The sequence below is a fragment of the Manis javanica genome, chromosome 17 (genome assembly GCF_040802235.1).
Source record: "Manis javanica isolate MJ-LG chromosome 17, MJ_LKY, whole genome shotgun sequence".
Taxonomy (NCBI): Eukaryota; Metazoa; Chordata; class Mammalia; order Pholidota; family Manidae; genus Manis; species Manis javanica.
In genome coordinates this window covers 10,541,863-10,551,741 of record NC_133172.1, presented here as the reverse complement: position 1 = coordinate 10,551,741, position 9,879 = coordinate 10,541,863, and the positions used below count along the sequence as shown (strand labels likewise).

The following is a 9,879-nucleotide window of genomic DNA, read 5'->3' as shown; positions in this document are numbered from 1 at the left end:
CTGCAAGGGTTGCTGGGAAATGGAGTTTCCCTGTGTGCCCAGGAAATGGAACGAGTGTGATGAACACATAGCACATTCCCATAAAATATCACTTCCATAGAGCTTCTCCCTGTGTAGAGAATCTAATGGATTTAAGAACCTGAGTGTGGACTAATATTCTTACTACACTAACAACAAGTTTCATTCCTGAGCACTCTTGAATGTTCTTTATACGGGGAGTACCTTTCCAGTAGGTACTCTTTAAAATAATCTAAAGATTTTGGCTGCACCGAAGTCCTTGTACTCACCTCAATTGTAATTTCCTTTCTGGGCACACCATGAATGGAAATTTGACCTCTTAACTATTGTTATTGCCAGAAAGCGTCCATTTGTCAAGAAGCACTTACTTTGCCACTGGAGTGACAGCTGATGGGGACTGTGCGGAAGTTCTTGAGATCCACAGCAGTGTCCTGGAATGCTCTTAAGAACCACCTGCTTCAGTGCTGCAGGCTGCCATCATCGGGGGCAGTGTCCTTGTCCTTTGCTGGCCCAGCCCTCCCAGTGGCTGAGTCAGCCTCTATCACCTGCAATACACACATTGGCCTCTTTTCTTGCTGAACCCTGATTTACTACATTTATAATGTTTCTGTCCTCTTGTACAGTCTTTGATGAGTAAGGTCTGAGCTAGAACTGAAACCCTTGCCATGCTCATGACACGTATGTTGCATTTCATCTGTATGTGCTCTCTGATGAGTGAGAAGATACGAGTTACAACTGAAGCTCCGACCACATTCTCTACACTTACAGGGCCTCTCTCCTGGGTGGACTCTCAATGAAGATTCTCACTGAAGAAGCCCAATCCACCCCCTGACTTGCCACACTAACCCTTCAAAATTTAAGTTTCAAACTCTGGATTATAATGTTGTTTTCTTAGGAATATGAAGATCTGAATTCCGACTGAAGCCCTTACCACACTCGTCACACTTACATGGCTTCTCTCTGGTATGATCTCTTTGACATAAGTGAAAATAGGAGCTGTAGCTGAAGCCCTTACCGCACACTTTGCATTTGTAAGGTTTTTCTCCTGTGTGAACTCTCTGATAGGTGTGAAGACCTGAACTGTATGCAAAAAGCCTTTCCACACACAGGGCACTTGTAGGGTTTCTCCCCTGTGTGGACTCGATGGTGAATATGAAGGTGTGTGCTTTGGCTCAAGCCCTTTCCACACTCAGCACACCTATAAGGCTTTTCCCCTGTGTGCAGCCTCTGGTGGACTTGAAGAATAGAGCTTGAACTGAAGCATTTGCCACACATTGCATTTGTAGGGTTTCCCTCCAATGTGGACTCTCTGATGGACAAGAAGACTGGAGCTCTGATCAAAGCACTTCCTCCACTCTTCACATTTATAGGGCTTTTCCTCCGTGTGCACTCCCTGATGAATACAAAGAAGTGACCTGAATCTGAACCCCTTCCCACACACGTCGCATTTGTAGGGCGTTTCCCCTGTGCGGAAGTGATGGTGGTGGTGAAGAGAGGAGTTGCGCCTAAAGCCCTTGCTGCTCTCAATACGTTTATAGGGTTTGTCTCCTGGGAGGCCTTTCTGGTATCTGGCAAAGCCCGAGCTCTGTTTGCAGCACTTAGCCCGCTCTTGGCATTCGTAAGGTTTCTCACCTGAATGACTTTTACAATGAGCAGTAAGATCTGAGCTCTGACTAAAGTTCTTTCCACACTGGTCACATGTATGAGATTTATCTCCTACATAAGCGCTGTGATGGACACGAGGATTCGTGTCATCTATGAAGCCCGTTCCATAGTTACTGCATTTGGAAGGTTGTGGTACTGAATGGACCACATTACATTGTCTGACTATGACTTTCGGAACGAAGTTCTCCCCACAGTCAAAGTACCTGTAAGGTTCCCTCCTTACCTTCGTGGGGGTCCTCACGATCACATGAGGTCTGACTGAGGCTGTCATTATACCAAGTACATCCATACAATTTCTCTTCCATATGAATGCTCTTACATCTTCCTTGAGAATTCTGGGGTTCGGCCATTATGTCGACTTGCCTCCAAGATTCTGGGGTAAGGACATGCGCAAGGCCTTTCCAAGCTAAGCCACCTTGATTTTCTGAATTAATGTCATTTATTATATAGTTTTCATTTCCAGAAACCAGAAGAGACATTCCTGCCCACTCTCCACAGAGGGAAACATCTTCTAAATATTGGGAGCGATCTCCTTGAAGATTCAGGACATAATCCCGACTCACAGTTAATTCACTGATACTTTGTTTCCAAATCTGCCAAAGGTAGAGCACCTCCTGGGAGAGGTGACCCGATCCTTTTTCCTGAAGATTTTGAAATGTTGTTTTTAATCCTGCCTCCTATGAGGAGAAAGAGAATTTGGCTAAGAGAATAAGTAAATCATCTATCCAGAGGTTTTGAGAAAACGAAGTAGAATGGGGTGGGAACTTGTCACCGGCTTCTATTCATATATGAAACAATCAGAATCATAGTAATTCTAATCTTGGAGCTGCCAATTAAAGATCAGGTGTTGCAGGAAAATCAAAAGAAATCTTGGAAACAATTTATAAGAGAAGAAACTCACCTCCCTGCTATAAGAGTAGTTGATAAAAAGCCTTTAATCATTTTGCTATATAACAGAATAATGGAGAGTGCTGGGCATAGTGAGAGACACAAACGATCACAAAGATATTCCAAGATACAGACAAGATTGCAGAATCAAGCAACAGGTCCTTTCTCCTGAGTACCTCCCTCCCTTCACAGCTGTTATAATGGCATAGGATTATCATGTATATTTGTGTACAACCTGAACAACTGTACACAGTGGGCAATGGAGATTGAAATGGGGATAATATTGTAAAATATGGTCTTGGGGTTGGGACAGGGAAGAACATGTACACCTTTGAGACAGGTTTACAGAGACATCCTTTTTTTTTTTTAAAGGGCATCTCTCATATTTATTCATCAAATGGTTGTTAACAACAATAAAATTCAGTATAGGGGGGTCAATGCTCAATGTACAAACATTAATCCATCTCAAGTCTAATTCTCGTCAGTCTCCAATCTTCTGAAGCATAACGAACAAGTTCTTACATGGTGAATGAATTCTTACATAGTGAATAAATTCTTACATGGTGAACAGTACAAGGCCATTCATCACAGAAACTTTCGGTTTTGATCACGCATTATGACCTATAAACAATCAGGTCAAATATGAATATTCGTTTGATTTTTGTACTTGATTTATATGTTGATCCCACATTTCTCCCTTTATTATTATTATTATTTTTATTTTTAATAAAATGCTGAAGTGGTAGGTAGATGCAAGATAAAGGTAGAAAACAGTTTAGTGCTGTAAGAAGGCAAATGTAGATGATCAGATGATCAGGTGTGTGCCTATGGACTAAGTATTAATCCAGGCTAGACAAGGGCAGCAAGACATCCACGGATGCAGGAGATTTCTCTCAAAGCAGGGGGGGTGAGGTTCTGAGCCTCACCTCTGTTGATCCTCAAATTCTCACCTGATGGCCCCCCTGCGACTGTGCCTGTCTTAGGTTGTTCCTCCCTTGAGGAATCTTACCCGTCTCTGGCTAACCAGTCATCTTCCGGGGCCATACAGGGAAATGTAAAGTTGGTAAGTGAGAGAGAAGCCATATTGTTTGCAAAGGTTAGCTTTTTACTTCTTTGCAGATTTATGCCCTGTGGCTTCTATGCCCAGCACTTGTCTCGAGGTATCTTTACCACCTGGAGGAATTATGATACTCGGTAAATTCGATATGAGGCACGAATTCTATTTAAGGGTTGTAATTAGGAAGAAAGAAGAAAAGCTACAGATGTAGCATATGGAAGGAAACATGGGAGGATTGATTATTTCTTTGACATATCTTCTTGTAGAGTACCTTAAGTATGTATAGGTTTTAAACTACTAACTAATTTGCACACACATATTAACATAATAGGAATACGGTGACATAAACAAAGCAAATCTATAATTACCATCCATCTCCAGTGAAGCCAAGAAAACCATTTAGGCACCCTAGGCATTTGTGAAAATTTGTCTATGATATGATGGATATTGTTCAACTGTACTTGAACAGTCTGAGAGAAATCAGACAAATTAAAGCAGCCCATTTCTGGGATCTGTTCACATCCCATATATTCTTTTAACCATAGATAGTCTATAGTCATAAGATTTTGGAGTGCTACACCTTGCACCCCTCCCAACTCCTGGTTGAGTTCCAACAGTACAGATCCGGTCAAATTCGTTGCAGAGACATCCTTTTTATCTTCCCTGAGGTTCTCTGGCTTCCATGAAGAGATAAAGTCCACTGAGATCCTGTTATCCATTTCCTCAACTGATCCTCTTTAGGTTATTGCAGAATCTCAAACAGCCATGACTGTGAGAATGAGTAATGTGGAACTGTCCAGACCTGGCTCCCAGGGAAGCAAGCACTAAATGGCAGGTACTAAGCAATAACCAGTAGGGGGTTGAGGCAGAAGAGGGTGGTCACACCCTTGGCACCTAAAATGGGCTTGAGTGCCATGGTCAAGACCATCTGGATACAGCTTCTGGTTCAAGGTAGCTTCTGAGTGATTTTATTGAGACCTTAATTTGTAAGGTGGTGTCAGGGAAAGGGTGACTTTGAGCTACCCACAGCAGGCTCAAGCAGTGGTTTCCTATGTTCTGACTGTACCCACAGTATAAAAAGCATCTACACTGCCATCCAGTACACAAAAATAGACACAGACTATTAACCAAAATAGTTTTACCAGTTGATACTTACCTTACTAGATGCAATATACTCTGATAAATTCTTTTCTGTTCTAGTGCATTAGTCTATTTTGCTTCTTAAAAACCGCTGGCTATGACATAGTAACTTGACCTCACTACACAACAATGGGGGGCACATCCTGCTGATTAGCCCTATGTCTATAGTCTATAGGCATAGTGGTACTTAGTTTCACATGGTTATTAAAAACACAGGGTCTAGAGCCAGATTGGCAGGGTTGAAATCCTAGTTCTTATACATTATGTGATTGCAGGCAAGTTACTTATACATTCTCTGTCTCGATTGTTTCCTTTGTAAAAAAGGGACACCAATAGCAACTATCTCATAAACTGAGATTATATACATCTGTATATGGGCCTCTTTGAAAAATTGAAATTAGAGACATTTATCAACAAGTAAGCAAATATGCTGACACTTACATTACACTTACTACAGGCCAGATCCTGGTTTGCTTCCTAAACACTAGTTTGTCCAAAACATTGGTTTGTCTCCAGAAGCAACCGAGGGACCAAGGCCCGTGGGAGTGTAGGAATTTTATCAATCTCACTTACAGAAATATGAGGAAATATGAGCGCCCAGACATGTGAGGAGGTCAGGGTGGGCTTGCTAACGCATCAGATGCCCGCAGGCCAGGAGGTGCAGGATTTGAGGAGAGCCCCCTCACCGGCACTTCACAGGGAGCTGCCCACTCTCCTTTATCTGTTCACTCACTAGCTTCAGGGTTCTCATCTGCACATGCGTTTCTAAGGTTTTCTCTCAAGTGACCTTTGTGGTCCAGCTGGAATATTCTATCTGGTTTGAAGCGGATCATTTGAAGAAACAGAACCAGTGGTTTGAGGAGGGTTGTCGTCCTCACCCACTGAGATAAAGTTCCTAACGTTCTCCAGCATCACGTCTCGGTACAGGTTTATCTGGGCCTTGTCCAGTAGTGCCACCTCCTCCTTGGTGAGGGCCACAGCCACGTCCGTGAGGGTCACAGTTTCCTAAAACATCAAGCATGCCATCTCGATCATCCACCCAAATGGCCACTGGCAGAAAAGCACAGCTGGAAGCTGTTTCAGTCATTAAGTTGTGGCCTTCCGGCTACCTCCAAACTCTCGCTTGTAGCCTACACTTTATAATGCTGGAGCTGGGACTCTGCAAATCTCGCTTGGAATTTGACAACTGGCTCTATGTTAGGCTCTGACACGAGGGGGCGCTAGAGAGAGAGTCTGTAAGGCTCGGACGGAAGAAGGGACTTGTGCCAGGCTGTTTGCGTCGTTCCTGCATCACGCCCCTAACACTGTTACCCTGTGGCTGCAGCCCTTTCCGTAGCCGTGGTCGGATCCACATCGCAGCTTTACTAACACTCACAGGACCAGCTTCATTGTGCCCCACCTCACAGACGCCAGCCCCCAGCCGGCCAGTGCCCCCTCATCGGGAGTCTAGGTCCTCCACCAGAGCTTCGTCTCTGAGCTAAGAGACACCAGCCCAACGCCCTTCTCAGTTCTGAGTTTCAGCTCCACAAGGCCCTTCCTCTAATTTCTAATTTCCAATAATTCAGTCTCTCCCCTTTGTGCCTCAGCCAGGTTGAGAGTTACTTCCTGTAGTTGCTACTTCCATGTCTGCTCTCTTCATCAGTTACCTACTTAACAACTTGATACCTAGTTCACAATTCCATTAAATTCTCTCTGTTCGAACAGACATTGTTGTTTTCGACTCCTGAAAGGACCCTCACCAATATGAAAGAAATGAGAAGCACAGAGGAAATTCAAAGTTTTGAGTGGGCCAAGCTTCTCTTCTTTTCTCTGAATACCTGTACCACTTTGTTAACCATGTATGGTCATGTAAAGAATGTTACAATAAACCACAATCTAGGAACATCTGTCTTTGAGTGCTTAGAAGTGTTTCTACAAAATAAATTCCTAGGCCAGGGACTACTGAATTACTTGGGTATGTATGTTTTATGCTTTGACTGATACTGTCCAAACTGTACTCAAAGAGGCCTAACAGTATCTGGGTGTTCACTCCCCATCATATACCAAGACTTGGTATTTTACTTTCTTGTTCATGGTAGATTAATATAGTTCTTAATAGACTAAACAGATAAGGCAACTAAAAGCATTGGCTCCTGGATTTTTTTTAAAGGGGGGGAAGGGAAATCATTGGGACAGTTCGGGCATTTGGATATCAACTAACTTCAATGTGACATTTCTTGAGTATGATAACAGTAAAGTAGAAATCAAGAAAAATGCCCTTATTCTTAGGAGATACATGCCTATTTACAGATGAATACTTAAGCCTGCAATTTACTCTCAACTGGGTCAGTAAAATGAAATATAGGTATGTGTGTATATATGTATATTATGTGCATATTTGTGTGCAATTGTAAACAACTGTGAATTTAGGTGAAGATTATATATTATACTGTTCTTTCAATTGCCCATAAATTTAAAATTCTCAAAAAAGTTAAGGGGGAAGATAATTAAGTATTACTAGTCACCCCCTGACCAAGAAAACAATTTTGAAATGAAATACTACCAACTTCATTCATCACACTGCTCCGGTACATGCTCACAGATGCATTCTCTCAGGACACTGCACCTGCAGCATGGTTCCATGGCAAGCTGCGATGGTTATAATGTATTTCACAAGAACAGTTACTAGTAATTGTTATAATTACCAAAGCCTGACAGTAAAAATAGAAACTACAGGGGCTATATGGACTGCCTGCTTGGGTCCCCAAAAAATTCGTATGTTGAAATCTTAACCTCCAGGGTGATAGTTTTAGGAAGTGAAGCCATGATTAGGTCGTGTGGGTGGAGCCTCGTGAATGGGATTGGCGGGTGCCCTTATAAAAGAGGCCCCGGAGAGCTCCCTCACCCCTTCCCGCATGCAGGACACAGCAAGAAGACAGAAGTAGGCCCTCACCAAACACATCTGCCAGCTCTTTAACCTTGGGCTTCCCGGACTCCAGAATTGTGCACAATACATTTCTGTTGTTCACAAGCCACCCAGTCCATGGTATTATTTATGGCAGCCCAAAGAGACTAAGACAGGAGTCAGTACTGTTCTTACGAGGGCACCATTCTCACTAGCACTGCTGTGCTTTCCGCTGTGAGGGGCAATGAAAAGGAGCTGGAGCTAGTGAGCCAGGAAATACAGACACCCAGCGACCAAGTGGGACAGACACTGTAGGAGGAGGGGTTAGAAATGGAGGCTCACCCCGCCTGCCCCCCTTTCTCCCTTCTGGCCTCAACTACAGAGTCTGGGAAGACAAAACACCCACATCCCCACCACCGTTGAACTAGGTGCATCCCTTCCCGCGATCCTATGCAGGTACGGGGACGTCTGTAGTCAAAGATCTTACCATCTTTTCCTCCACACACAGCACCACCTATGAAATAGTCTTGTAAAATCTTGAACTTGAGTTTATTCCAGTACTAAGTGCCTCCACTTACAGGAAGTATTGTGCACAGAGAAATACACTGAATGACACCAAAAGCGTTTTCTAGGAAATCAGGGAAATTTGATTACTGCTCAGGAATTAGATGATAGATAATCTCCGTCATTTTTTTCCTTGAAATACACACTGAAATACATAGGGGTGTGTTGTAAACGAGATGACTCTTCAAAAAACAGTTTCTCATGCTCCCCAATTCCACTAAGGGACCAGAGTATACTTCCTTGCCCCCTGATTGGATCTGGCCACCTGAGCTGGTCCAGTTCTAAGTCTAGGCCTTAAGAAGTCCTGCCTGTTTCTGCTTTCTTTCTTGCCCTTCTGCCATTGCCCAACACATCCAAGCTAACCATACAAAAACAGCCGCCAAGCACAATGTTACCAAAATACCTACAGCACTGGCTTTGGGGCCAAACCGAGAGTTGAGGCAACTGTTATGGGAGGCTGAAAAATGGTTAGGTTGGGTGATACAGTGGTGAAACAGTTGCTAGCAGTCATTTAGAAGATAGGAAATGTACCTAGTGGGAATTTGTGAATTCAGGAAGACGGTGTCCAGGCGGAAGGCTGAAACTGTGAGCTCATTTATTTGAGCTGCATCTAAGGTACTGCAAGGGAGTAATGAGCTCAGAAAAAACCCAACACTGCATGAAATAACACACTGTCCAGGACCTTCTTTGAAAAGATTTGGCAAACAAAAAAACAAAGCGAAAAAGAGATAGATTAAGCCAGGGTGGCTCTTCACAATGGGTACTGTACATAAGAGACCTGCAGTGCCATTTTCTCTTTTTTATGTATTTTGATAATTAAAATGTTTTTCATGATTTAAAAAATCCTTGTTCTACCCATAATGGTCCTTTTGATATATCAGCTTGGCTGGGATGTGGTTTCTTGTCATTGAAGCAAACACTAATCCAGGTGTTGCTGTGAAGATATTTTGGAGATGTGATTAAAATCCATACCAATTGCCTTTAAAGGTGGTTATTCTAGGTAATCGGAGTGGGCCTGATTCAATCAGTTGAAGGTCGTAAGAGGCTTGAAGCTTTCCTGGGGGTAGAAGAACCTTCACCTGTAGACAGCAGCTTCAGTCTGTGTCCAAGAGTTCCAGCCTGCCCCCTAGATTTCTGACTTGCCCGGTCCCCATAATCACCTAAGCCAATTCCTTACAATAAATCTCTTAATATATATCTCCTACCATGTCTGCTCTGCTGCCTGACCCATGATAACCATTCACAACTTGCTTCTTACAAGGACTAGACCTCTGTGGCCCTTGTGTGGTCATGGACATACTGACATTCACTGGGACCCTGTGGTGATGTGATACCAGATCATTATAAGAGCCTCTGAACTCTTACTCTTGATTTCTGTACTTCTCGCTCATGGGCTAGTGACAGGCAGTTCTCTGCAAACCACACTTGGAGTAGCACGGCACTAGACATCTTCACATCTCTGAGCCTGTTTCTCCCTTTCTACAAAGCACGGACTACTGCCCATCTCACACAACAGCTATAGGCAAGGAAGGGTGCCTGACGCACAGCTGTGACTCAAGCATGGCTGATGTCCTTTCAGGAAGTGAAGATGTCCAGCTCCTCAGAATGGACATGGCACTTAAGCAAAAGAAAAGAGACCCTAGCATACCTCGAATTTGATCAT

General features: G+C 43.4%; 1 protein-coding gene across 1 annotated transcript; it reads right to left on the bottom strand.

Moving 5' to 3' along the window:
• Window positions 1-426: 426 nt before the first annotated feature.
• Window positions 427-9,879, bottom strand: ZNF285 (zinc finger protein 285). The gene is given in 7 exon segments (XM_037012329.2): window positions 427-816; window positions 916-1,109; window positions 1,111-1,291; window positions 1,293-1,901; window positions 1,903-2,353; window positions 5,647-5,773; window positions 9,865-9,879. Coding segments are annotated over 7 exon segments (1,779 nt in total). The 3' UTR covers window positions 427-614.